This window comes from Ochotona curzoniae, unplaced genomic scaffold (genome assembly GCF_017591425.1).
Source record: "Ochotona curzoniae isolate NIBS_2020 unplaced genomic scaffold, NIBS_Ocur_1.0 contig_908, whole genome shotgun sequence".
NCBI classification, from domain to species: domain Eukaryota; kingdom Metazoa; phylum Chordata; class Mammalia; order Lagomorpha; family Ochotonidae; genus Ochotona; species Ochotona curzoniae.
The window spans coordinates 4,684,369-4,711,438 of record NW_024466607.1 but is presented as its reverse complement, the minus strand read 5'-3'; the positions used below and the strand labels follow the sequence as shown (position 1 = coordinate 4,711,438).

Below are 27,070 nucleotides of genomic sequence, written 5' to 3'. Positions count from 1 at the left end.
TGCCTATATAAGAGCTGGGCAAAACCCCGGAGCCACACCTCCACTAGGAGCCCAAGGTAGGCACGCTGCTGTGGGGTGTGTGGAGGTTCACAGCAGAGGCTGGCAGGGTGCCTGGGAGGGGGCGCAGCTCAGGACACAGCAAAGCTTGCACCCCAGGCAGAGCCGGTTCAGCTGCACCAATCCTTGCTCAACACTTGCATGGAGGCCCAGGGCTTGGGACAAACCAGGGGACACTCACCCCCATGCCGCATCCCGGCTCCAGCTGCTCTGACCTGGGGTAGCCCCTCTACCCAGCAGTCATGAACCTTGCCATCTGAGTGGACTCAGGCTTAGACAGGGTGGGGTGGGGGGTTGGCAGGTGCCTAGAGACCCTCTCTGCCCTCAGCCGACACCATGCTCTCCGCGCGGACCACCTGCAGCCTGCTGCTCCTCAGCCTGCTCTGGGTGGACGTGGCCATGGCCGGCTCCAGCTTCCTGAGTCCCGAGCACCAGAAAGCACAGGTGAGGTCCCAGCCAGACCCCCGCTCAGCATGCCCAAGGTCTCCAAGGGCCACGGGACCCCTACCCTAAAGAGACCCTCTCCCTCCCCACTCTGGCAGAGGAAGGAGGCCAAAAAGCCGCCAGCGAAGCTGCAGCCCCGAGCGCTGGGAAGCCAGGACGACGGGGCAGAGGACGAGCTACAGATCCAGGTTAGTGCTGCTGCTCACACACGTGTTAGCAGCAGTGAAAGGAGCAAGGTGGGGTGTCGGGAGTGGAGGGGGGCCAGGGTCTCTACCCAAAGACAGAAGCATCTAGAAGTCACTCGGTGCTGGTAGACACCACATCCTGGGCCAAGAGGAAGACAGCAAGAGTGTGGCAGGCTGGTTCCTGCTGTGGTCAGTCGTGTCCCAAGCAAGAACTTCAGGATATGGCCGAGGGGGAGGGTGCATTTGGTGTAGCAGTTAGTGCACTGGCGTCCCACCCATTAAACATACCAGGAGCCAAGCCGTGAGTGACAGAGGCTCATGCCAGGCCCCAGCCTCCTCGTCACAGCCTGGTGACCAGCAGGTGTGCGTAAGACCTGGGGACATCTGCCTGCTTATCGCACCCCTCCCCATGGCTCCCGAAGCCTGCTTGCTCTGATTCTGTAACAGCAGGGCTGCTGCAGCTTCCCTGAACCTGCCAGACCCAGGGAGCAAGTGCTAGTGCGTGGATGGCCCCCTGGCCTCCAGCGTGAGACCTGAGACCAGTGATTTCCAGGCCTAGCCCCCTGGGGGACACTGCCCCATGGCTTCGCCCAGGACCAGACACCTGAGTGGTGCCAGATGAGGGGTGTGCCCGGCTGCCACCCCATGAAGTCAGAGCTGCAACCCCCCAGGCCAAGGTCAGCAAGGAGGCACATGGCCCAGCAGAGTCACCCTGCCACCCCAACTGGCTTGTTGAATACTTCCCGGGGCAGTTGCTTGGTCCAATTTGCCCAGGACACCTGCTGGGAAGCCAGCTGCCCCTGTGAAGCACAGCAGGAAGAGGACGCAAGCTGCAGGGGAAGTGGAGGGACGGGAGCCCTGCACGCCCACTACCTCCACAGCGTCCAGCAGCTCCTCAGAGCCTGCTGCCCGTCTCCAAGGGCCTGGGGAGAAGGTTGCAGCCCATGACACGGGGTGGCGCTCAGTGTCCACCAAGGCCCTGTGCATCTGTGAAGGCAAGGGTGGGGTGCAGAGGCCCCAGGGTGCCTGCCTCATTGAGGAAGGGGGCTGGGTGGTCTGGGAACGACATATAGGAGGAAAGGGGCGGGGAACCAGCAGCTGTGTGCTCTGTACATTTGCCCAGAGCACCTGTAAGGACAGGAGAGGGACGGTGACCAGGACCTGCTCTTGTCTGCCCTTTTTGGCACAAGGCAGGGCCCAAGCTGCCAAGGAAGACCAAAGCAGCCCGGGGTAGGGAAAGGGCTCTGGGCATCAGGCCCAAGAGGCTCCCCCCTGGCCCCGAGATGCCACTCGGAGTCCCTGGAGATGGGGGCTGTGGCGTCTGACCCACTGGGTCCCCTGTCCCTCCCTCTAGTTCAGCGCCCCCTTTGATGTGGGGATCCAGCTGTCGGGGGCTCAGTACCAACAGCACGGCCAGGCACTGAGCAAGATCCTGCAGGACATCCTTCAAGAAGAGACCAAAGGTGAGCCTGCATTCACTCCTGCTTGGCTGCGTCCCAGCCCCTGCCATCTTCCAAGCCCAGCCTCAGTCTCCCTAGTAATAAGGTGGGCGTTAACAGTCCCGTGGAGTTCAGGGCATCTGGGGTTAAGTCACATTTAGGAGCGTGTGAACGCCTGCACATACTCAAGCAAGCATGGTCAGCTAATCCTAGCTTCCATTTCATACAGTGCCTTCTGAGCAGGCTCCTTGGCCAAGGGCACTGGGCTGCCCTTCCTCGCTATTTGAAAGGCAGGACTGAGACAGGGCATCCCACCATTCACGCCACCGCAACAGGCAAGGTTGGAAGGCCAGGAGCTGTAGCTTGTTCTCCCCAAATGGTGGCAGGAACCAAGCTACCGGGCTACCTGGGTCTCTGGGCACTGCCCCTCACAGAGCGCCCCAGCAGGACACTTGAACCAAGCACCTGCTTCGAGGTGACACTGCACAGCCACTGCACCAGAGGCCCTGTGGCAGGTGTCAGTCCAGACCTGAATCCTTTCCTGTCTTAAGACACCACCCAGCTTCCAGTCCAGGCCTGACTGTTTTAAGAATTAGGGACTGAGTTACTGGGTGGAAGATCTCTCTCTGACAAACAACCAACCAACCCAGCACCTAAAAGCAATCTGCCAAGCCAGGAAATGGATAAAGGTGCCCCCCTACTGCACAGGGAACCCTGACTAGCCTGGCCCTGGGGCCACTTCCCAGCCCCAGACACATCCTCCACACCGCCCCTGAGCAAGGACAGCTGTCTTACATGGGGCAGGAGGGCAGACCAGAATCCTGAACTACCTTCTTGCTTTTCAGAGACCTCAGCTGACCAGTGATGCTTGTATGCCCAGCCCATCCTGTGCCCGGCTTCCCCTGGCTTCAAGATGCTTGTGCAACACCCATCTGCTGTCCCAGCTTGAAGGCAAATAAACGTTCAGGCTTTCAAACCTGATGGCCAGTGTTTCAGTAAACAATGCCCTTCTTATATAAGACAGAAGAAGACAGAAAACCAGAGCAATTGCTAGTCTATGACCGACAGGCACAGGAAAGGCCCTGCAGCCTGGCAGATGTACACAGGACTGGCTGAGGGCAGGTGACCCCAGGGGCTGGTGGGAACTTGGCCACATCTGAGCACGCTGATGGCTACAAAATGGAAAAATGAGGTGACAGCAAGCCCAAAGACTGGGCTGACGTGAGACCAGAGCCCAACGGTACCCTCTGATCCTCCTCCTGCGCTTAGCAAAGCACATGCCCCAGGTTCAGTGGGCAAGGCCTCACTTCATGTCCCCCCAGCAATATCTAAGACAAGTCTTGACCCTCAGTGCCCCCAAAGGACTTGCTGGGAAGACAGTCTTGCCAGGGGGACGGTCACTCCGTCACACACCTCAGTGTAAACCACCGAAGGAGCGCTCCAGGTGCAGCTGTCGCCGGCTCACTCCCCTAGACAGCCACAGCAGTGTGGGTTGGGCCATCTGCTGCTCAGTGTCCCAGGCCATTAGCAGGGAGCTGGTTGGAAATACAACAGCTGGAACTCAAACTACTGCTCATATGGGACAGCAGCTTTGCAAGCAGTAGCTTAACTAGCTATGCCACACTGTTGGCCACTAGAACTTGTTAACAACGCAAAATGCAGGTTACGTCACAGCCTGTGATGCCAATGGTGGGACCCTCAGGGCCCGGTTACAACACTGCTGGCCAGGGGTAGTCCTCAATAAAGCTGGGAACTCAGGGAAAAGGCATTCCATTTCCTCTGTCCCTTTCTTCCCCCAATGTCTCCAGTCCCAGCTCCGCGGCCAATCTTACATCTGTCCGTTGGGCAAATGACACACTTCACACACCTCGATCTCAGACAGTCAGACATTGCCCACCAGCACAGGAGCCACTCAGAATAAGCCGCCGCTAGCTGATCGTATGGTTGTGAGAACATGGCAGAGTGTACTTAACACAGGCCATGGCTGTGCCTCAGTTCAACTCCACCATCGAGATACGCACACACGTGGCTGGTGGGCATGAGATGGAAGAGGCTGCTGCCTGCAGAACTCACTTTTTCTATACAAAACCCAGTGACAGACACTTGTCACCTGCCCCATGTGACAGGCAGCACATGCCACCACCAGTGTCACCACACAGCCCAGCAATACTTGCATGTGACCATGGTGACATCACCAAAAGCCAGAAGCCTAGAGCTCCCTGGGGGGAGGGGGGGATGCGACACCCTCACGTTGCCTTTGCCCGAGAACATCCTCTCTCAAAGCCTCCTGAGAGCCCACTCCAGCTGCCCACGGTCACCCCTTAGCACCTGTTCTGCACTTGGCACTCCCCAGAGCAGTCAGCAGGCATGATGTAAAGCCAGGACCTTGGATGAAGATGGGCACATGGAAGTGCTGGGTCGGCTACCATGGGCAGTACCCACTTTCTGTACACACAACTGCATTGAGGACCCTGGGCACAGGGCAAGCAGTCATCACTACCGTCTGTCTGTCACCGAGCACCACCATTTACTCCTGCTGGGCACCAGACCAGACGCTCTTAATGCTCACAGGCACCAAGGTAACTAATCCAGTGCCACCACAAGCCCATCTAAGAAAGAAAAACCAGAGAAATTAATCAACATGCCCAGATCACAGAGCACAATGGCCAACAGGCAGGCCAGGGGCAGTGCCCAGGGTCGCGCTGTCTCATCCCACCACCTGGGGAACCCTGAGGACTGCTTCCATTCCGACCCATTCATCTTCCTTCATGACACGCTGGCTGGCCTTTGTGATAGGGTAAGGTGATCAAGGTCATAGTGGTAGGGGAAAAACTAACAACCCACAGCCAACCTCCCAGCATCCCTCTGCGCTCCCTCACCCCTCCATGCCACCTGCTGACCCACTGCCTGCAGCCCTGTGGGCAGGTGTGCACAGGACAGACCCTCCTCACAGAAAAGCCCACTGAAGTGTTTTCTGACCACACAGGTGCCTGCTCCATGACCATGATTGCTCTGGAAGGTGACCCCTCAAGAACACATGCTCCGGAGGAGATCCACATGCAGCTGGATGCCTTGATGGGCCCCCCTTCCGAGCACACTGACGGACAATGCCAGGGCCCAGCTGCTTGCTGGTCAGCATGCTTGTGAGCCAAGGTTCATCTGTTCCATCACTGCCTTTCACAAAACCCAACAGCAGGGGATGGCGCACTAGTTCAACTAGATAATCCTTCACCTCCAAACGCAGCATCCCATAGGGTGCTGATCTGTATCCCAGCTGCTCCACTTCCCACCCAGTTCCCTGTTTCTGGCCTGGGGAGGCAGCAAAAAAAGGTCCAATGCCTTGGGACCCTGAACCCATGTGGGAGACCTGGAAGAAACTCTGGGGCTTCAGATTGGCTCAGCTCAAACTGTTGCAGCCATTTTGGGAGAGCACCAGCAGATGAAGGATCTTTGTCTCTCCTTCTCTTTGTATATCTGCCTTTCCAACAAAAATAAATCAATCTTCGCAAAACAACAATGAAAGTGAAAACTGCCAATGACCAGAGGAGTAGGTCCTAAACTGAACACCTTCAGCCACATAACCAGTACAAGTGCGCAAGAGCGCACTCCACACAGACAGAGCCAGACAGACGACACAGGGGAAACCCACCAGGCTGTGGGTCCACGGAGCCTCACAACCACTGCATCTAACACTGGATTGGCCAAGCACCCTCATCTTCCAGCCCTCACACTTAGAACCAACACCCAGGCAACAGCAGCAGGCTCATGGCCTACAGCCCTGAGCCATCTCACCCATCAACACCCCTGCTTTCCTGCCTCCTACTGCAGCACTCTGGAAAAACACACAGAAAACACAAACAGGCCGGCAGGCGGAGCCTGACAGGGTGGTTGCGACCATCACAGCACCCTTCAGTCACCATGTGCCCTCAATTCACAGTGAGCCATCAGTGAGGGTCCCAGACAGTGATCCCAGGAGGTGTCATCTACTCAGGTCACCGCCCACAGGGAGAGGGCGTGGATGGCCAGGGGCAGAATGCGCAGTTGGCCAGCACCAGAACTGCACGATAGTGTCTCTTGGAGAAGCCACGCACACAAGGACGGCACGGGAGCTAGCTAAAAGATCCATCGCTTTTATTTCCACAAAGAGGCAGCCCACAGGAGTGGGGTGACAGGCATTTCTGAAGCCAGCAATGGGGGTCACACCAGCTACCTCGAGACTGAGCCCACACAGCCAGGCTTCACCACATTTCGGGAAGGGGAACCCCAAACCCGGGGAAGAGTAGATAGCACCTGTGCGCCTCATCCGTGGCCACTCGGTCAGCACTGGTGCCGTGTCCACAGCCGGCAGGGCTGCCACACATGACATGTGCAGACAGCCAGCATGGTGATGTGTGCTTAGCAAGCCCCCAACTCTTTAGCTGCTTCCCCACACTGGCATGTCTGAGGCACAGATGAAGTCACCGCACAGCTGACCTTAGAAGACAGATGTGGATCAAGGCCAATTCAAGGCCAGGGACCGTGTACCATGGCAAGAAGGAAATACCAGATACAGAAAACTAAACCGGCGGCATTCAGCTTGCAAGGTTCAGATGTGCCTTTCACAAACACCCAGAGGGACACCCTGAAGTCAGAACTGGGGAGGAGGCTGCCAGTGGCCCAACTGTCTCACTGCAGGAAACTGCAGTGAAAGAGCCTGTGGACCAAGTGCAGCCTTCTCCCACTCTACCCTTGACCTCCACGACCCTGGGCTCTGCAGTGACCATGCTCAACGAGGCACCGGCCGGGAGCTAAGTGCAGCTCTGGCCTGAGATGACACGCATGTCCCTGAGTGGAAGGGGCTCTGACTTCTACAACACGTCAGGCTCCAAAGGGGGACAGCTGCGACCCTGTGCCGACTGACCTTCCTGGCGGCGAGCTATGCAAGAGACTGCGATGGGCAAACAAACAGTAGGGGGCAGAAACAGCGGCGAGGACTCGTGGCACACCATGGAGTATGAATGGGTAACTTCGCTCTTTCGTCCCAACAAGGCCTGTTACTCATCTCCCCACCTGTCCTGGATATCTATCCATCAAGACTTAGGAGGGACAACAGGCACGCCCCGACACCACACGTGGGTGACAGCTCGAGTCCTTCCCATTGTGCAGACACTGGAGTTGACGTTGAAACAGTGAGAGCCAAAATGAGTTTATCTTGAGAAGTGAGAACAACTTCATTAGTGGCAAGAAAACCAACCTCGGAGAGTCTGCAGGGTGCGGCCCAGCACTTCCCACGGGGAGCTGAGCTGAGGACGAGGCGGGCACGGGGAAGAGGTCAGGCACGCGTGCTGTACCCCTTGGCACACTCTTCCTCCTTCACCAGCATCCGGTGCCTTCTGGGCAGGCAAGCAGGCCCCGCCCCCATTCTCAGCTTCAAACAGAGCCTTACGATGAAGTCCAGTGGAAACTGTCCCGGCTGCTTCGCTCCAGCTCTGCAGACCCGTCCTCGAGCCAGGTCACGGGGACACAGCGAGGTTTATGCTCAGCCTGCTGCTCAGGCCACTGTCGCCCTGCAGGGTTTGCAGAAAAAAGCAAGTTCATTCCTGACAGGCTGGCCTTGAGCCCTCTCCCTTCCCCCCACAACTCCCCAGGGCCACAAGTCACCCTCCATTCAGAAAAGCAGCCACACACTCATTCCACCCCAACTTTCGGGACTGCAAACACGGACTTCACAACCTTGTCGTGGGGACTCCCAGTGGCGTTCTGCTGCTCAGAGGTTGTACAGGCGACTGGTGTTTTCCCGCAGAGTGGCCAGGGTGTGTGACAGCGACTCCTCTTTGACCCTGGCGATCTCACGCACTGTGTGCAGGGCCAGGCCAGGGTGGGCATACTGGCAAAGGCTTCTGGGGACCTGGAAGACATCGAATGTGCCCCACATGGCTGTGCCTTCCAGACCCTGCCCTAACACTGAACCCCACCCTGTCCCTTCCCCAAAAGGAGCTCATCGGGGCTGCCCTGTAGAGACCCCTTTACCTGCACGCGCAGGGAGTCCCAGTCGTGGGGCTCTGGGTGAGCAGGGTCCCACGTTCCGTGGACTGCCCTCTACGGGCGGGGGCTCTGCACTGCCTGGAAGAGAGCGGTTACCCTTCAGCTTCCCAGCCCCAGTGCCGGTCCTGCCCAGCGGCAGCAAGGACTCGGCACACAGCCCATGGAGGGGCCCGGAAGGCCTCGGGGCTCTGGCCCTGACAAGCTCTTGAGGTCGGATGGCTGCCCCCACTCCCTGCCTCTCTTCTCTGTCTCCACCCAGCCCAACCGCAGGCCTACCTGGCGTGGCAGGAAATAGGGAGCATCCGTCTCCACGATGATTCTGTCCAGCGGGATCTGCCTCACAGCCGACCGGGCCTCCCAGGCAGAGGAGTAGGTGAGGACAGCAGTGAAGCCCACGGACATGTTGGGGAAGTGCTTCAGCAGGGGCTCGATGACCGGGTAGCTGCCAGTGAAGCAGTGCCTAGGGAGAGCACAGCAGGTCAGGGCCGGCGCTCGGTCCCCCTGCAGCCCCGACTCCTGTGTCTGTCTCAGAAATGCAAAGATGGCACAGCACAGACCAGAGCTGACACCACCCGACTCAATCCAGCACAACCCAGAGAGGCAACACTCTCCCAGGGCTCAGTCCTGTACAGGCACCTGCAAAAGTCACCCCTAAGCATGGTCAGCAGCCACACAGGGCCAGGCCAGCTGTGACTGACAGGCAGAGGCAGAAGCTCTAGCTGCTCTACGACTGCAATGACAGCACGGTAACAATCACATCGCACTGCTGGAACAACCGGAAGGAAACGCAGGACGACAACACCAGGCAGTGGGACCACGGAGACTCGCGTGATCTGATACTTTCCTCGGTGTGGAACCCATGCTGTAAGCCCCAGGCTTTCTCAGCCACAGCACCCCCCAGGCTCACAGCCCACACCAACTGGCCACAGTACACTTAAATACAGGCCCCAAAATGGGTAAGCACGGGTCTGCCATGGGTTAAGATGCCCAAATCCGCCGGAGCATGGGTTCGAGACAGGCCTTACAGTCTAGCTTTCTGACAATACAATTTAACAGGAAGCAGGTGAAGGTTCAAGGACGCAGTCCTATGCTACCCAGCTAGGTGACCTGGATGAGCTCCGGGCTTCAATTTGGCCAACTGTTGTCAACCGTAGGCATTCAGGGATTAACCAGCTGAAGATCTGTGCAAGCATGGTGTGTGTGTGTATATATATGTATGTGTGTGTGAGAGAGATAGATACTCTTTCTTCTAAGCAGAAGAAAATATATTAAAGGGCCCAGCATGGTAGCCTAGTGGCTAAACTCCTCTCCTTGCACGTGTCAGCATCCCAAGTGGGAGTGGGTTCTAATCCCAGTGGCCCCACTTCCCATCCAGCTTCTTGCTGTGGCCTGGGAAATCAGCTAAGGATGGCCCAAAGCCTTAGGACCCTGCATCTGAGTGGGAGACTTAGAGGGAGCTCCTGGCGCCAGACTGGCTCAGCTCCACCCACTGTGGCCAGTTGGGGAATTAATCAATGGATTAATCAATGGATCTTCCTTTCTGTCTCTCCTCCTCTCCGTATATCTGACTTTCTTTTTTTCTTTTTTTTTTAAAGATTTATTTTTATTATTATTTTTTTATTGGAAAGGCGGATATACAGAGAGGAGAGACAGGAAGATCTTCCGTCCAATGATTCACTCCCCAAGTGAGCCGCAACGGCCGATGCTATGCCGATCCGAAGCCAGGAGCCTCTTCCGGGTCTCCCACGCGGGTGCAGGGTCCCAAAGCTTTGGGCCGTCCTCGACTGCTTTCCCGGGCCACAGGCAGGGCGCTGGAAGGGAAGCAGGGCTGCCGGGATTAGAACCGGCGCCCATATGGGATCCCGGGCGTGCAAGGCGAGGACTTAACCACTTGCGCCACCGTGCCGGGCCCCGTATATCTGACTTTCCAAATACATAAATAAACAAAAATTTTAAGGTTTTTTATTTAAAATATAAAGTGAGCCCAGCCAGTTTTTCAAACCCAGCTCCCCGCTAATACACTTGGGAAAACAGAAGATGATCCTAGTACTTAGGTCCCTGCTACACATACACGACTCCCAGAGAGAGGGGCCGGTGCAATGGCTCAGTGGCTAAATCCTCACCAGGCCAGAGCCAAGATCCCACAGAGGTGCTAATTTACGTCCTGACTGTTCCCATCCAGCTCCCTATTTGTGGTCTGGGAAAGCAGTAGAGGACGGCCCAAAGTCTTGGGACCCTGCACCCATGTGGGAGACCAGGAAGAAGTTCCTGGCTCCTGATTTGGGGATCAGCACAGCTCCAGCCATAGCCGCCACTTAGGGAGTGAATTATCAGACGGAAGATCTTCCTCTCTGTCTCTCCTCTTCTCTATAGATCTTACTTTCCAATACAAATAAATAAATCTTTAAATAAAATAAACTCAACTTGAAATGGGTAAGAAAGGAACCAAACCAACTACCCATAATGAAGAGCCTCCTCATGGTGGGTGGTACCTCATAGCAGGTGTCAAAGGCTGCACTCTGCTCAGGCACCCCAAGGCATGCAGCACCCCCCATCTCTGTTATTGGACAAGACCATTTTCACAGGAAGCCCTCACCCATCCAAAGGGGTACCCACACAGCCACCTCAGCCCCAGATTCCATTCCCCGCAGCACTTGCTGACCCACTGGCCCCCAGCAGCTGTTGCTGGGGCTGCAAGGGCCAGTCTGCTGCTCACTCCTTACAGACAGGTCATGTGGCAGGGGCTTAATACACCTAGATGAAGAACCCCCGATGACGCTCAAAAAAAAGGCATCTTTGACTTCCTCCACTAACTGGGAGGACGAGGCTTTTAGACTCAAACAAGCCAAGTCTCTTCAGGCCATGATCTGTGGCCTAAGCCATAGAACCCCACCGCATCCCCTCCAAGTTCATAACCCTCACTTCCACGAACAGCCTACTCCAACAAGCCACCTGGAACGGGGCTCAGGAGCCCCGGCTTGCTCACAGATAATTTAGGGTACTAGGCTCAACAACATGAAATTACCGTTTTCTACATCCCCAAGTATAAAGTGTCACAAGCTTCATGTGGTTCACCCTTAGACTTCTCCCTGTGTTTGCACAAGTCTTCCTTTCTAACGTCCTGGACAGAGGGCAGAGGCCCCTGGCCTGCCCGTGATGCTCCCGCCTTCTAACCTATGGATCTTGTAGTCGGAGGGCACAAATCTCTTCATGACATCCAGCAGGTCCTCATCAGCTTCCCGGCAGTGGATCACCAACGGCTTCCTCAGGGCCACAGCCAGCTGCAGCTGCCTCTCAAACACCTGCAAGGAGACGAAGAGCGACATCGGCCCGTCAGTGGCACTTCCATCACCCTACTGTTTCCAACTCGCTGCCTTTATTTACTTGAAAGGCAGAGTGACAGAGGGGGACAGAGAGGGAGACAGGGAGAAGCTCAGAAAGGTCTTCCACACACTGATTCCCTCCCTCGAGATGGTGACAACCCCAGGACTGGCTAGGTGGGGACCTGGAGCCTGGAACTCCAGCTGGCCAGATCTCTGACAGGAGCAGGCATCACTGCTGCTTTCCAGGCACATTCCCAGGGAGCTGAAGTGGAAACAGAACAGCCAGAATGAGAACCACCAGATACAGGATGATAACGCCCCAAGTGGCGGCTTAACTCTGGGGGCCCCAACACCTGCCCCTTCAATTCTTTACTTTTCAACAACATGAATCAAAAACAATGGCAGGCTCGGCGCAGCAGCCTAGCGGCTAAAGTCCTCGCCTGAAATGCACCAGTTCTAGTCCCGGCAGTTCCACGTCCACTTCCCATCCAGCTCCCTGCTTGTGGCCTGGGAAAGCAGTTGAGGACGGCCCATGGGAGACCTGTAAAGAAGTTCCTGGTTCCTGGCTTCGGATCAATGCAGCACTGGCCGTAGTCGTCACTTAGGGAGTGAATCACTGGATGGAATATCTTCCTCTCTGTCTCTCCTCCTCTCTATATCTGACTTTGCAATAAAAATAAATAAATCTTAAAAAACAAACAAAAAAAAAAACAATGGCTACCACTTGCCAGCTGTTTCCTGCAGAGCCAGGTCCAAGTCTGAGGTGGGCACCGCACCCCTGGGCAGGCCAGGCCCCGTGCAGTAAGAGCAGGGATCTACAGGCACTGCTGTACAGCTCAGGCATCTGCAGCTCAGCACTCACTCACTCTGGATTCAGATTCAAGTACAGGTCATCTACACAGTAACCCCACACGATGTTCATGTGACATACAGCAACAATGGTCAAAGTTCAGGTCCCCATCTCTGCATCCTAAAGGTAGTCAACTTGCAGACCTCTCTGTGCGGGGCGGGGGCGGGCCCATGTACACCCAGACACAGCCCCACCCAGCGCCATGCCCAGCTCTGAGATGCTCCCATCTTCACTGCAATGGTGAATACTGTGTTAACTTTCATGTAACCAAAACTAGATATTGTTCCAGGCCAGAATCCCACCCTAGTTCTTTTCCCACCTTTTCTATCTCTAGCCCCATTCTATCCTTCAGCAGTCACACACACACAAACATACACACACTGTGTAAAGCAGGCCTACTCTCCCCTAACAACACCAGGTCTAGAACTAAGAACAAAAAGCATCAGTTCCTCAAGCAAGCAAGACCAAGCATGAGCAGTTTTTCAAATGTGGAACGCGAGCTGCATCTGCATCTTTAGCATCAACGAGCAGCAGCCACTCTGAGAATGACGCTTGCAGGCAGAAGGCTACCTGCCACCTGCCACCTCCTCTGAGACTAGCAGCACTAAACCACCACCAGTTCTGTCATGGCTTCTAGCTAACTCATGCCTTCAACTCTAGGATCTCAATTTGGGTAAGGGTTGTCACAAAGCTGGCCTTAACTCCATTCTACACTGACCCTCAGATACCTGGGTAGCAGGCATTATACCATTCAAACTGGAAATTTGTAACCTTTAGAAGGGCTAAGCCAACAACTATAGTTTTAGGAGAGTATTACAAAGCTGCTAGATGTATTTTTCAAACTATAGCTAACGCAAGTTCCATGGTTACAGATAATATTCCATTATATTAATTTTCACAAGGCAGATGTTACTTTATTCTCATCCATGAGACAGAACTGCCCCCACCCCTTGGGTAGTGACCCCCAGATGCCTGGTAAAAGCCAAGCAGGCTGAGCCAGAAGCCTGAACTCATGCCAGCTCTCCCATGCAGGAGGGAGGGACACAAGATCCTGACTCATCACTGCTGCTTCTAAGGGCTTGCATTAGCAGGAAGTTGGACCAACTTGAACCAGGTCCTCCCTACAAGATACAGATGAACCCATGAGCACCTAATATGTGGAACAAACCCACACCCCATTTTTTAAAAATGCCCTAATTTCTTGTCTTCAGCTAGCACACAGATACGACCATATAGCCTTGATTCTATAATAGGTACTTATAGGACAGGCCACTGAACATCCCGATTTTCTATGGAACGACAACACTTTCTGTTAAGTTCACTCAAACTTCAAAAATGCCCCCCTCCCCAGGAAGCCAGCTGAGCGCCAGGGAAGTTACAGCCCAGCATAATCGCTCTACTCTGCACAGCTCATGCTACCTCAGTAACTCGGAACACAGGAGGGGGCACACACACAGGCCATTCCCCTAGGCTCTGGGACACGGAGACCAAGGGACCATGACCATCACTGGCTGAGTGCAGCCGAAGCCAGCCAGCCACCCACTCAGGACTAAGCCTTAGGAGCTAAGGAGCAAGCACAATGTCCACAGCACTTTACTGCTCTCCTGGTGGGTCACTCTGCTTTTCTCACACATCCCAGGTCCTTTTTTCCTTTTTTTTTTTTAAAGATTTATTTTAATTTTTTTTTTTAATTGCAAAGTCAGATCTACAGAGGAAGAGACAGAGAGGAAGATCTTCCATCTAATGATTCACTGCCTCAAGTGACTGCAACAGCCAGTGCTGCACCGATCCGAAGCCAGGAGCCAGGAACTTTCACCTTTCTAAGGAGCCCATCTGGTCAGCAACGGCCCCTGCAGCAACTTTCACCCTTCCCCGGGCAAGCCGGAAGCAGGAACATCAACATCTGGCTTACCACTCCATGGTCTCTTCCCAGGAACACCTGAACAGCCAGGAGTCCTGGGCTCTGCAGGTCCGTCTTTCTCAACTCACCGTTTTCTAGCCAATGCCCCATCTCACCAAACCCAACACCAGCTGCAGGACAGTCACCCTGCCCCTGTCCCCCACATGAAGATCTGAGATCTGGGAGCCCAGAGAGGGACAGCGTCACTGAGAAGTAGGCAGCACCAAGCAGGCATTCAGGAACAGCACCACACTCTTGGATGCTAAAGTATGCCCGAAGGCCCAAGACTGCATCTTCAGCTCACACTGCTAAAAACCCACTTTTGCAATGTGTTCAGATTTGGTTTCTTTAACTACTTCTGGCCAGCTAGTAAATGACCACCTCAAACCAGATGGGTCTGAGGCAGCAGCTGAGTAGAAACCGAAGCCTCCTCTGCCCACCAGTCCACACACCCACTCCCGACAGCCAGCTCAGCCTGGCAGGGAAGGGGTGTGGCAAATCTTCCTGTCCTTCCAGCTCCCCCCAAATCAGATCCTTTGGCTGCCATCCTACCCACGCTACGGGAGAAAGCTGTGATCACAGAGACACTCCAGGTTTCTGCCCATGCGGGCAGTCACTGTACACACACATGCACTTCCCAAGCACACAGACCCCCTACCTTGTGCTGCTGCGGGACCGGCGTGGTGCACTTGTAGGAGTAGTCCAACCCCATCTCCCCAAAGGCTACGGCCTTAGGGTGCCGCAAGGCTTGCAGGAGATTCCTCTCCTGGCTCTCGGTGTAGTAGCGTGCGAAGTGAGGGTGGCAGCCAAAGGCCCCCCAGACCAGGTCCTCCTTCAGCAGCTCCTCCCACAGGCAGTCTGTCAGTGTTCGGGGGTCACAGAAGTCAGAGATGCAGCCCCGGAATTCCTTGGGGAAGGAGCTACTGTAGATCTTCCTGAACTTGGTAAAGGTCCCTCTGAAGGACAGCTTGGAATAGAGCATGTCCAAGTGACAGTGGGTGTCAATAAAGCCCTCCTCCGGGCTGGCCTCCCGGCAGCTCCTGGGCTCGGAGCCAGCAGCACGCCCGCGAGCATGGCGCGGCGGGGTCTCCTCTCGGAACGTTCTTTTCTCTCGCCCCACCTCTTGTGAGCTTCTGGAGAAGCGGAATGCACGCGAGTTCTGGGATTGTCCTTCCTCAACGACCACCGGGTCCCTGGCAGTGGTGTGGAAGCTGAGCGGCGGAGAGCTGGGTGGACACTCGCTCGGGAGGCTGCGGCCGCTCTGTCCAGCCTGGGCCAGGTCACTGCTGCCACCTGCAGCCGAAGAGCTTGGGGGCTTGGGGCTGCTGGCCCAGTAGCGGGCATAGTCACACCAAGGGCTGCTATACAGATGAGCTGGGTACATGACGTAGTCGGGGGTATAGGAGGAAGGCTCTGGAGCAGTGGAGTATTTTGGCATGATGGGCTCCTCCTGAGAGAACCTGACGGTGGGGATCTCGTCCACGTCAGACCAGTCACTGCCTGAGGAGGGGTGCTCCATCACCACCTCCCGACCTTTGGGCTGCAAGAGAGAAAACAGGGCAATGTGTTAGCCAAGCCAGGACTCAGCCGGCTCCCTGGAGAAGCTCATGCACTCACCTTCTCAACTGGCTCCCTTACAATTTCCCGACACGCCCCGCAGCAAGCCAGTTATGGTGAGAGCCGTGACAAGCTGTCACAGGGGGCTCAGGGACTGCCCTCGCTGCACCATAGCAACATCTGCTTGCCTTGCAAGAACTTTCCAGCACCTTCTCTCAGCCAATGGCACCAACACGCACAGCCCCCAGCTGTCCAAGTTCTAGCATGTATCTACCACATCAACAGACTACTGACCACAGAGGTGAGTCTGTGAGCCTCACCTTGAGGCTGGGCCACCAAGCGACTCCCTGTGACAAGAAGGCAGCAGAAGCAAAGCTGTGCTATCACCAAAGCTGGATGGGAACAGTCCCACAGCCCTCGCCTGGCTCTCCACGCCTGCTCACCGTGGGGGAGGTGGGCCCCCAGAAGGCCCTGACTGGGAAGACCAGGGGCAGGTACACAGCCTGCCACCCAGCCCGGCACCCAGCTGTCACAGGTGTCAGCTCTCCACTCCATGAGCAAACACTTTGGACGTCCAGCCCTGAACACAAGACTATCATCACAGCTCTCATCACCGGCACCAGAGCAGACCACACGAGATGCTCAACACCTCTCAGCGTGGACCTTCTGAAGCCCTGGCCCCCAACGTGGTGCACTCATACTGTTCTTAAGCCACCTGCCAGCAACAGGAACTGAACATCTACGCAATGCATTACAGAACCAACTGAGCACGGCTGGAAGTCACGCCTACAGATCTGCACGGACGGCTCCTCCCAAGCACACAGCGCACATCCTCAACACAGCTCTACAGTGTGCCCACCGCTGCATTCTGCACAGATCTACCCAGCCCCTCTCGCTGGCAATCAGTGACCACAGCAGGCCCAGGAAATAAAAAAAAGACCACAGGGACTCACGTAAATATGGAGCAAAAACAAGTGTGAGAACCATGACTACAAAGATCCTGCAGAGAACACAAGGGAAAATGAACACTATGAAAAAACTAGCATAGGACGCAGCGCGGTGGCCTAGTGGCCAAAGTCCTTGCCTTGAACGCGCCGGGATCCCATATGGGTGCCAGTTCTAATCCCAGCAGCTCCACTTCACACCCAACTCCCTGCTTGTAGTCTGAGAAGGCAGTTGAGGACGGCCCAAAGCCTGGGACCCTGCACCCACATAGGAGACCTAGAGGAAGTTCCTGGCTCCTGGCTTCAAATGGGCACAGCACTGGCTGTTGTGGTCACTTGGGGAGTGAATCACCGGACGGAAGATCTTCCTGTCTCTCCTCTCTGTGTATCTGCCTTTCCAATAAAAATAAACAAATCTTTAAATATATATATATATATATTTATAAAAAGCAGAGATCACTTTTTAAAAACAAATTCTCAAAAAACTCTTAGTAGTGGTCATTCAGAAGAAGGGGTAGACAGGATATAAAAGCTGGTCTTACTAAATTCCTCTCATTTTTACACCACAGGAAAATATTTAAAACCAACCTAAAAAATTGGACATGGGGCCAGTGTGGAGGCAAAGCAGGGTAAAGCCACTGCCCTCTATGGCAGCACACACTACTTTGTGCCCTGGCTGGCCCACTTCCCATCAGCTCTCTGGTAATAGCCTGGTAAAGCAGCGAAAGATGGCCCAAGCATCTGGGATCCTCCCCGCGCCCGGAAGATGCAGATGAAGCTGCTGGCTTTGACACGGCCCACCCCTGGCAGTTGCAACCACCTGGGGAGTCAATCAGCAGGCGGAAGATCATTTTCACCTTTTAGCTCTGACTGGAAAACAGATGAAACGACACACACTCACTCTCTTGGAGGTAACCACATCATAGCAATCTCAGAAATAAAATAAGTAAAAATTTCCAGGAAAACAAGGTGACATGATCTCCATGAGCAGCTGCATCCTATACCAAGTACCCGAGTTTCACTCCTGATTCTACTTCCAATTTCAGCTTCCTGGGGAGGTAGTCAGTGACAGTTCAAGCAGCTGGGTCCCCACCACCCATGCAAGAGAACCAGAATGAAATCCAGGTCCCTGTCTTAGATTTAGCCCCAGCCCATGCTATTACTGACATTTGAGGAGTGAATGGAAGATCTCTTAAAAAAGGCTCGGTGCAAGGTGCAATATCCAAGTGGTGGAAATCCTTGCTTTGCAGGCCCCCGAATCCCCTATGGGCGGCTCCACTTCCCATCCAGCTCCCTGCTTGTGGCCTGGAAAAGCAATAGAGTACAGTCTAAAGCCTTGGGACCCTGTACCCATGTGAGACCCAGAAGAAGCTGCTGGCTCCTGATTGGCTCAGCTCCAGCTGTTGTAGTTGCTTGGGGAGTGAACCAACGAATGGAAGACGTCTGTCTCTCTGCAGATCTGACTTTCCAATAATCAATTAACCCTTCAGGTCAGGAAATAAAAGACCACAGGGACTAAGAGAACAGGCTTGTCTAGAAACTGAACAATTCTGCTTGGGATCCTGCTCCAAATTAAAACACTGAAGAAATAAAGGAGATCAAGACACTGGTTGGTCACTGATGTTAAAGGTTATGGGTTCAGGACCCTGACTTCATAATTTAAAAAAAAAAAGAACTATTTAAAAAATGCTTAAATGTAAATAAATCTTTAAAAAAAAAGATTATGGTTCATGGGTGGTAATAAAATCATGGTGTCATCTTTCAAGATACTGTATGTTTTATTTTTTAAATAACTATATATTATTGGAAAGGCAAATCAGATTTAGAGAGGAAAGATCTTCCACCCACTGGTTCAGTCTCCAAATGGACACAACAGCCGGAGCTGAGCCCACCCAAAACCAGGAGCTCTTCCAGGTCTCCCACACAGACGCAGGGTCCCAAGGCTTTGGGTCATCCTTGACTGCTTTCCCAGGCCACAAGCAGGCAGCTGGATGGAATATGGAGTAGTTGGGACACAAACAGGCACCCATGTGGGATCCCAGCATGAACAAGGCAAGGATTTAGCCCTGAGCCATCACTTTTCACCCAGCTTTCTCCAGACCCCAGATGCTCTACATCCAACACTCATTTGCCTGCCCACTATACCCAACACAGGCAACCTATGTGCTCACTGACAAACAGGAGCTTCCTGTCCATTTGGAAAAGTTCATGAATTCTAGGTCCCAAAAAGATGAAGATCTACACCCATCAGCTACCACAGGCACCGTGTGTTCAGCACAGAAATCCAAACTAAGGATGTGAGATTTCCATCCACATCAGGTCCTTCCCACGGAAACAATCTTCTAAAAGTTAAGGGGACTGATCCAAAAGGACATAAACCTACAAGGAAAAAGCCTTCAGAATGAACAGCAAGCCCATCATGGGATTCCAGGAGGAGCCAAAGTGCTCTTGGCTAAGTGGACCAGAGAATCAAAACCCAAGGCACCTGTGAGAAAAGCCTAGAAACAGGCCAGGGCTCCAGACCGAGAGAATGGCCTTTTCAGACCTCTAGTGACAAAGTCGCAATGAAAGTCCAGAAGTTAAGACAGCAGGATGGAAGGCCAGCTTCCACATGAGCCAATGGGTCTGTCTCACCCCACCCAGCAAAGTGGGATGAAGGGCACTGTGGACGTTCAGGGCACACTCACACTTCGCTGAGGGGCAACCCACAGCCAACAGGGCCCAGGCTCCTCTCTCAGCCTCTTTCCAGGAGAACATATTAGCCGCAGGAAAGCTGCAGGCCCACCCGAAGCCATCACTCTCATCTGAAGCCAACAGCCTGCCCTGTCATCCTTGCACACATGCCTCCCAGGGAGCGTCTCCACTCTGCATCTCTAAACACAAGCAGAGCCAAGGAACCATCAGACAGAAGGTAAACACAAACCTGTAACCAAGATTGAGACAGGGCAGGATCACAGCTCCCAAATGAAGGATGCAAGAATGGAACACACACTCACAAAAGCCAGTGTTCTTAGAACTGGGTGTCAACAGGGAAAACAAACAGCAGTGAAAAGCCCACACAGCCACCTGAACAACTCCCGAGGCAGAAAGGAAACACCAGAAAAGCCACACTAAAGGCACAATTAATGAGACACAGAAACCAGGGCAAAATCCCACTCCTCTGTCCACATCCTGAAAGCAAAACCAAAGTATCTGAAACAAGAGCAAAAGGCTACTTAAAGCAAACGGAGAACACACATTTTAATGCAGAGCGAGTGTCTACATCCCCACACTCCCGTGTCCCGCCCTGGAGCACCTGGGCTCCCTGCTCCAGCTCCTGCTAAAGCACACCCTGGATGCAGCCACATCAGTGCTGGCTCAGGGAATGGGGTTCTTGCCAACCACATGGGCTATCTGGGCGAGTCCCTGGCTCCCAGTTTTGGTTCCACCCAGCCCTGGCCACTGCAGGCATTTAGTGAATCAACCAACAGACAGCATCCCTGCCTCGCTCTCTCAGCCGCTCAAGTAAAAAGGAGAAAACTTCCCACAACTGCTGAGCATGTGTGTTTAGACTCCTAGGGAATACCCGACGTGCTGCATAAAGGACAGAATCTCAAGAAACTGCAGGCCTCTGGACTCCTGAGAAGAAACAAGCATTCAAGTACCAAGGATCAGGAATCTGCTTCAGACATCTCCTCAAGAACCCAAGGACAAACAGAGAGCAAGGCCTTTAAATTCCTACAGAAAACCAGTGTCCAAACTGCGATTCCAGAACCAGCCTGACCTGAAACCAAGGCTGCGGGTAGAGGCGACCTCAGCAACACGTTTTCTTACTCTTCTTAAACATTTATTTGTATTTGAAAGGGGGTTTTACAGAGAGAAAAAGAGAACTAAATATCTTCCATCCAAACTAGTACATGCCCCAACAGCCAGAGCTGAGCCAATCCAAAACCAGGAGCCAGAAGCCTCCTCTGGGTCTTAGGCCATTCTCCATTGCCCTTTGAGGCAATAAACAGGACACTGGATCAGAAGTAGAGCAGCTGGGACACAACCAGTGCTTGCAGGTGGGGGGTTAGCCTGGGGAGCCACCATGCCGGCCCCAGTCACATTTTCAAAAATGCCACGTCTGCACCTTTTTCAGGAAGCTAAAAGAAAAGGTATTCTACCCAGGCAAGAGAGTAAGGCCAGGGGAAGAACATAGGAGAGGGGCATCAGGCATCATCAGCAGGCCCAAGAGCAAGCAAGCGGGCAGGGTAGGCCAGGCAGAGTGAACAGGCCGGGTAGTGCAGACAGGCCAGCCCAGGAAAAAGGCAGAGCTCACAGGCCCCCACAACAATTACATGGCTGCCTACTGCAGTCTGAGGTGATTTAATAAAATTCAAGAAATCTTTAAAGCAATTTTCTCAAGAAATCTGCGTTTTACAACAAGGACACACAATCAGAGCCTATTGAGTGAGCCCACTGTAAACGTGGTAATCCTTCGTACATTCAACTCCAAGGCAAACAGACCCCCTCACAGTCAGAGAGGCTGCGCAAAGCGGTCCAGCTGGGACTGGCAGGCACACCCAGCATCACCCTCACTTTCCAGACAACACAGCCCAGAAACTTGGCAGTGGGAGTCCAGACACAGCACAGAGGGATCTGGAAACAGAGGCCAGCCCTCCAGGCCTCAGAGCAGAGACTGGAGGAACAGTCCAGGGAGGCACCCTCTCCCATGACAACCTTGTGAAGACACACTTTCCCTCTCGTCCGCTTACTTCCCTTTGTCCACCTGCCTGGGCTGACCACCTAGGCCAGAGGCCCCCTTGTGGAAAGAGCCAGAACAATTCTAACCTTGTGCCTCCTTTCTCCCATTCCTAACAACCAGAAGGGACTAGCACAGCGGCCACCTCAGACCATAAGACAGATCCCAAGCGGGGGGCAACCCAGCAGCACAGACACAGGGTCCTGCACATCACAGCCATTCTTCCTAAGCCAAATTTCTGCTTTGGGTAAGCCACTTACATTTCAGTCTGGTGGTGTGTTTTTGTGGGGGAGAGGCGGGGTTAAGACTCAATTATTTATTTCTTCATTTTAAAGGCAGAGTCAGAGACCCTGCACCTGGCTTGGGAGACCAGTAAGAAGCACCGGCTCCTGATCGGCTCAGCTTCAGCTGCTGGGACCACTTGCTCAGTGAACTAGTGGATGGGAAATCTGTCTCTCCCTCCTCTCTGTAACCACAGCCACCCTGCACATCACTTACCTTGTGCACTTCCACACGCGAGTCGGTGTCATCCCAAAACCGCAGGGGAGCAGAGGGCTCATCAACGGCTGTCCTTTGGTGGCCAAGCGGCTCCTTGCCTGGTGACTCCGCAGGGTCAATGACCACTCTCCGGCCACAGAAGCTGCTCTCCTGCTGCTCCAGCTCCGCCTCTTCCTCCACAGCCAATCCTTTGTCCTCCGGAGGAGTGGGCACCGAGACACTCCTGGCTGGCTCTTCTGCCCGACATGGCCGCTCTTCCGGGCTCTCCTTTGCCCTTGCCTGTGCAACAGCGTCCCCCTTCCGCCGGGGCACTGACTTCCCCAGGATGCCCTGGAGCGCCTTCAGATAGATCATGGTGGAGCCCTGATCCCGAGGCCTCTCCCGCCTGCGTCTCTGGACCTTGTCTGGCTCCTCAGTCGCATCCTTCTGACCTTCAGCCTCAGCTGCAAATTCAGAGTTCGGGGAGTCTCTGGAACTGCCTCTGGAGTCAACCTGCAGGAGAAAGCAACCGAGGAAATCGTCCCAAGGCAGTCACACCTGCGGCACTTCAATGGTTCCCGTGTCCAAAACCCACGGCAGCCCTCCCTCCCCACTGAGAAGTACCCCTGTAAAACAGGGGGAGCAGTCATTCCTTTCTTGGCCTCCTCTTGCCTTGGGCCCAACAGACCCTGACCCCAGAGGGCTCGCGCCTAGAAGGCAAAGCACTGACACCCCAGCAGCTCACAACAGATCCCAAAAGGGGTCTCAGTCACCAATGCCACACCCAAAGGACCCAGAGACGCACCTCCCTCACAGCCCGAGACCAGTGAGGTCAGTCCTCCTCCCAACTTCCTTAGAGGCAGAGGGAAGGCTCGTGCTGCTCTTCCCAGGGAAGAGCACTGGCCAAGACTCCCCAAGAACCAGCGCATGGCAGTGGTGCTCCAGGCTCCCCGCGACCCTGCCGGAGCGTCACTTCCTCACTCTTGCACAAGTAAACACAGTGGTCAGGATTCCTAACACGCGGGAGGGCAGCAGCAGAAGGCCCAAATACTTGGGTTCCTGCAATCCAGTGCAAACCAAAATGGAGTTCTAGCCACTCACACAGGGAACCTGCTCTTGTGTCCATGCTACACAATTAAGACAACAGAATGCTTCCTGTGTATGTTATGTATTTGTGCAGCAAGAAAAGGTAAGCTTTCCACAGCAGCGATCTTCGCAGAGACACAGGGATGGTCACTCTTACACACGTCCTGTACCACTTCAAGTCTGCTTAACCCCAGAAGCATGTAGTATTTCTGCTTCCAAAAAAACTGACCGGCCCACTGCAATGGCCTAGTGGCCAAATCCTAACCTTGCACCTACCAGGATCCGATATGGAACATACAGCCATTTGGGGAGAATCCATCTTCCTCTGTATCTCCTCTCTCTCTCTCTCTATATATATATATATCTGACTTTCCAATAAAAATAGAAAAATCTGTATCTTAAAGAAAAATCCTGGGGCCTGGCGCTGTGGCCTAGCACCTAAAGTCCTTGCCTTCCACACACCAGGATCCCATATGTGCAACGGTTCGTACCCCGGCAGCCCTGCTTCCAATCTAGTAAGTGAAGCAGGACAGTGAAACACCCCCTAAGGGTCAGGGCACGCCAACTGCAAAGGAGGAAAAGGAGCAGGGAGGCTGCAGTTTCAGGTAGAGTTCTGGGTTGGAGTCAGACATTTTCACTTGAATTAACCCTGGCAGGCTACCACGAGCTCTTTGCCCACCCCGCGGTGTGGACTTCATAGCTGCTGAAAACACAAAGGTGAGAATACCCCCGCTCACGTTTCATGTGCACTTACAATTTATAGTCTCCGCAGCTGTCAACCGCCTCCACAGAGAAACTGCAGGGGCTGGCACTCTGTACAATGGGTTAAGCCTCTGCCGATAATGCCTGCATCTCAGATGGGCACCAGTTTAACTCCCAGGTGCTCCACTTATTTTAAGATTTATTTTTATTGGAAAGGCAGATCAGATTTACAGAGAGAAGGAGATACAGAAAGGAAAAAAAATTCATCTGCTGGTTCACTCGCCAAGTGGCTGCAATGGCCAAAACTAAGCCGTTCTAAGAACTAAGCAGTTCTTCAAGATGGCCTCGGTGTGTGGGCCTGTGCGCCCCCTGGGGAGACCTGAGTGAGACTCCTGGCTCCCCTGGCTCTGGCCTGCTCCAGTCCCCGCAGTACAGCTGTCTGTGGAGGGAGCCACTGGACCTACTGCCCCACTCCCCAGCTCTTGCCTCTCAAGTCAAAAGAAATTTGAAGAAGACAGATTGAGACTGGTGCTGTGGATTAGTGCACTAAGCCGCTCCCTACAGTGCTGGCATTCCTTATGAGCACTGGTTGTGATCCAGCTCCCCACTCATACAGCTGGGGAAGCAGCAGAGAAAGTGCTTGGGCCCCTGCACTCTGGTGGGAGACCCGGAAGAAGTTCCTGGCTTCAGACAAACCCAGTTCAGGATGCTGAGGCCATCTGGGGAGTGAACCAGCAGATAGAAGCATCGACTCTCTGCCTCTACAACTCTGCCTTTCAAATAAATGTCTTAACAAAAAAAAACCCAAAAAAACAAAACAAAACAAAACAAAAAACTCTTTAAGTGTAAGTCAACTTCTTAGATAAATTTCTTGGTGTCATGAGAGGGAGGGTGCTCTGAGAACCCACGGTCTCCAGGACTCCTGGTCCTACTGAAACAGAGCCCCTTGGCCTTAAAGAGAGAAGGCTGAGCTCCCCACAGCTTTCGGGCGACACCTGCAGCCCAGCACGCCTCTAATGAAGGCAGACCACCTGCTCCTCCCCGCCCCTCCAATGGTCAGTGAAGCTCAGGGTAATTAACTGCCATTATTTTACTGACTTCTTATCACAACAGATAATGACAAGATTAAACAGTATGAGCCAAGTTCCATATTTACCCGGGCTCCACGTTCAGTTTTTTTTTATTATTATTACTTTTGATTCCATCCATCTACCAATTCACTCCACAAATGCTCTCAACACCCAGGCTTGGAACTTAACCTGGATCTCCTACACAGGAGTACCGGGGCTACCACCTGCTGCCTCAGAGCACCACCAGCCCCGTGCTGAACACGGATGCAACCCAGGTGCTCGATCCCAAGCAGCCTCAAATGCCTGCCCTACCCATCAAGGACTTCAAACTCACCAACTGGGGGGGGGGGAGTGCTGTGGCACAGCACGTGTTCTAGCTCTGGCTGCTCCACTTTAGACCCAGCTCCCTGCAAACACCTGCAGTCCTGCCCCATGCGGGAGACCTCAAAGAAGTCCTGGCTTCAGCCTGGTCAAATCCTGGGTGTTGTGGCCACCTGGGGAGTGACCAGCAGATGGAAGATCTATCACTCTCTGTAACTCTTTCAAATGAAGAGTAATTAAAAAAGCAAAAAACGAAAAAGATGTGGCCAACAGTGGAGTTCAGATTGTGTGGTCCACAACAAAAATACTTCAGCTGGCCAGAGAGTCTCCCAAGGTAAACAGTCCTATACAGGCAACCATTTCAACAACCCCCGGAAAGGATCAAACACCCACCCTTTCCTAAGGGCCCGCAGCAGGGGCAGGAGGTGGAGCAGTGACGCCAGCAGCCCCTAAGGGCGCCAGTTCAGTTCTTGTCTGGGCCACTCCACCTCTGACCCAGCCCTCAGCTTGTGGCATGGGAAACACCCGCACAGACACCTGGCCGACGTGCTCAGCTCCAGCCGTCAAAGCCACTTGGATAGTGAACCAGCAAATCTGTCTCTCCTCCCGTCTGTAAGCCTGCCTTTCCAATAAAAACAAATGTTGAAAAAGGTATTTTCTCCAGGACAGCCCCCTTCGGCACATTTCTCCTGCCCTACTCCACGCGCAGGCACCATTCCACGTTTTTCTCAGTCTCCCAGGCGGGTGCGGGACCCCTAGGCGTTCCTCAGCTCTTCCATCCGCTGGTTCACACTCCGCTCCCCGCCTCTGACCGGGGTGGGGCTGGAACGCCCGACCAGGGTGTGGGGTCCCTCCCAACACCGCCCCCTCCTCACTTCCCAAGGCCTGCCGTCCCACGAGAGGCCAGCCCAGACGCTAGGGTGCTGGTTTTGTTACTGAAAAATCGCAAGCTTCTAGTCGGCTGCCCGCACAGTAACCTGGACAAAACCGGCCTGAATCAGTGCCCACCGACAAACCACAACCCGCTCCGGCGGGCAAAAACTCAACCACCCGAGACCCTTACTTTGACGCAAAAACCACACCAAAACACCACATCCCTCGGTTCGGATTCCGAGTGGCGCCAAGCCCAGGAGACAACGGACAGGACCCACTTCCAGGAGGGTCCTGCGGCGCGTGGGCTCGCCCACGTGTTCCCGAGACACCCCGCCCGGCCGGCCCGCACACACCTGCACACACTCGCAGGTGCTGCCGAGCTCCCGCATCAGGCTCTCTCCAACACCTCGAGGCCTCGTGGCTGAGACGGCGAGGGCAGCCGGCACCCGCCAACACTCACACACACACACCCCGACGCCCCTGCACGCCGGCCCCTCGGGACGCCCGCAGCACCTACCCTGAGCCTGCAGGCCTCCGCGTGCCGGGAGGCCATGTCTTCCAGCGAGGGGCTGGCGCGGCAGCCTCGCGCGCCCGGAATCAGGCAGCCCGGGGCGGCTCCGCCCACAGCCGGGCCCGAGGAGTGGGAGGAGGAAGAGGAGGAGGAACGGCGGCGGCGGCGGCGGGAAGAGCCCCGGGGCGGCGGGCGGCCCGCATCGTCCTCCCGCGGGGCCTTCAGGCGCTGGGGGCTGCGGGCCGGCCGGCCGGAGGCGGCCACATGGCCGGGCTCCCGGAGGCAGCTGCGCTTGCTGGGCCCGCCTTCCGAGGGGCTGCCGCTCCAGCGGTACTTGACCTTGCGCCGCTCCGACGCCATGGGCACCTGCGAGGGGGCGAGAAAACGCGAGGGCCGTGGGTCCGACCGCGCCCTCCTCCGCCAGGCCCGGCCGAGCCCGGGGCACGGGGCTGGGCGGGCGCCGGCTCCACACACCTTTCTCGGTTCCGTCCGCTGCCCATCCCAGAGCGCGGCGGGGCAGCGCGGCCGGGCGAGTCAGTCCCACGGCCCGAGACGCCCCGCCGCGCCGGCCGCGGGCCCGCGTC

At 54.8% G+C, this 27,070-nt stretch overlaps 2 protein-coding genes across 3 annotated transcripts; one reads left to right on the top strand and one right to left on the bottom strand.

The window, feature by feature from the left end:
• Nucleotides 1-365: 365 nt before the first annotated feature.
• On the top strand, nucleotides 366-6,916 carry GHRL (ghrelin and obestatin prepropeptide). The gene is made up of 4 exons (XM_040994951.1): nucleotides 366-501; nucleotides 600-689; nucleotides 2,041-2,169; nucleotides 6,800-6,916. Exons 1-4 carry the CDS (start codon nucleotides 394-396, stop codon nucleotides 6,914-6,916), a joined length of 444 nt encoding a protein of 147 aa, XP_040850885.1. The 5' UTR covers nucleotides 366-393.
• Nucleotides 6,236-27,065, bottom strand: TATDN2 (TatD DNase domain containing 2). Of its 2 annotated transcripts, none has more exons than XM_040995185.1 (8): nucleotides 26,961-27,065; nucleotides 26,493-26,852; nucleotides 21,945-22,436; nucleotides 14,881-15,762; nucleotides 11,324-11,451; nucleotides 8,426-8,609; nucleotides 7,838-8,012; nucleotides 6,236-7,671 (listed from the first exon to the last, which is right to left on the bottom strand). In XM_040995185.1, the coding sequence occupies exons 2-7, from the start codon at nucleotides 26,844-26,846 to the stop codon at nucleotides 7,872-7,874; spliced, it is 2,181 nt and encodes a 726-aa protein (XP_040851119.1). In that variant the 5' UTR covers nucleotides 26,847-26,852; nucleotides 26,961-27,065; the 3' UTR covers nucleotides 6,236-7,671; nucleotides 7,838-7,871. The 2 variants fall into 2 exon arrangements, 1 of the variants encoding a protein (XP_040851119.1); XR_005885341.1 differs by lacking the exon at nucleotides 6,236-7,671 and adding an exon at nucleotides 8,135-8,227 and having other exon boundaries at nucleotides 7,921-8,012.
• Nucleotides 27,066-27,070: the final 5 nt, after the last annotated feature.

Coding starts and splice junctions, on each gene's coding strand:
- GHRL (XM_040994951.1), top strand. CDS start 394: ATGCTCTCCGCGCGGACCACCTGCAGCCTGCTGCTCCTCAGCCTGCTC. Junction 502..599: donor CCGAGCACCAGAAAGCACAG/GTGAGGTCCCAG, acceptor CCACTCTGGCAG/AGGAAGGAGGCCAAAAAGCC. Junction 2,170..6,799: donor GTGAGCCTGCATTCACTCCT/GCTTGGCTGCGT, acceptor GTCTCACTGCAG/GAAACTGCAGTGAAAGAGCC.
- TATDN2 (XM_040995185.1), bottom strand. CDS start 26,846: ATGGCGTCGGAGCGGCGCAAGGTCAAGTACCGCTGGAGCGGCAGCCCC. Junction 11,452..14,880: donor CGGTCCCGCAGCAGCACAAG/GTAGGGGGTCTG, acceptor GTCTCCTTGCAG/GTGTTTGAGAGGCAGCTGCA. Junction 8,013..8,425: donor CCTATTTCCTGCCACGCCAG/GTAGGCCTGCGG, acceptor GATGTCTTCCAG/GTCCCCAGAAGCCTTTGCCA.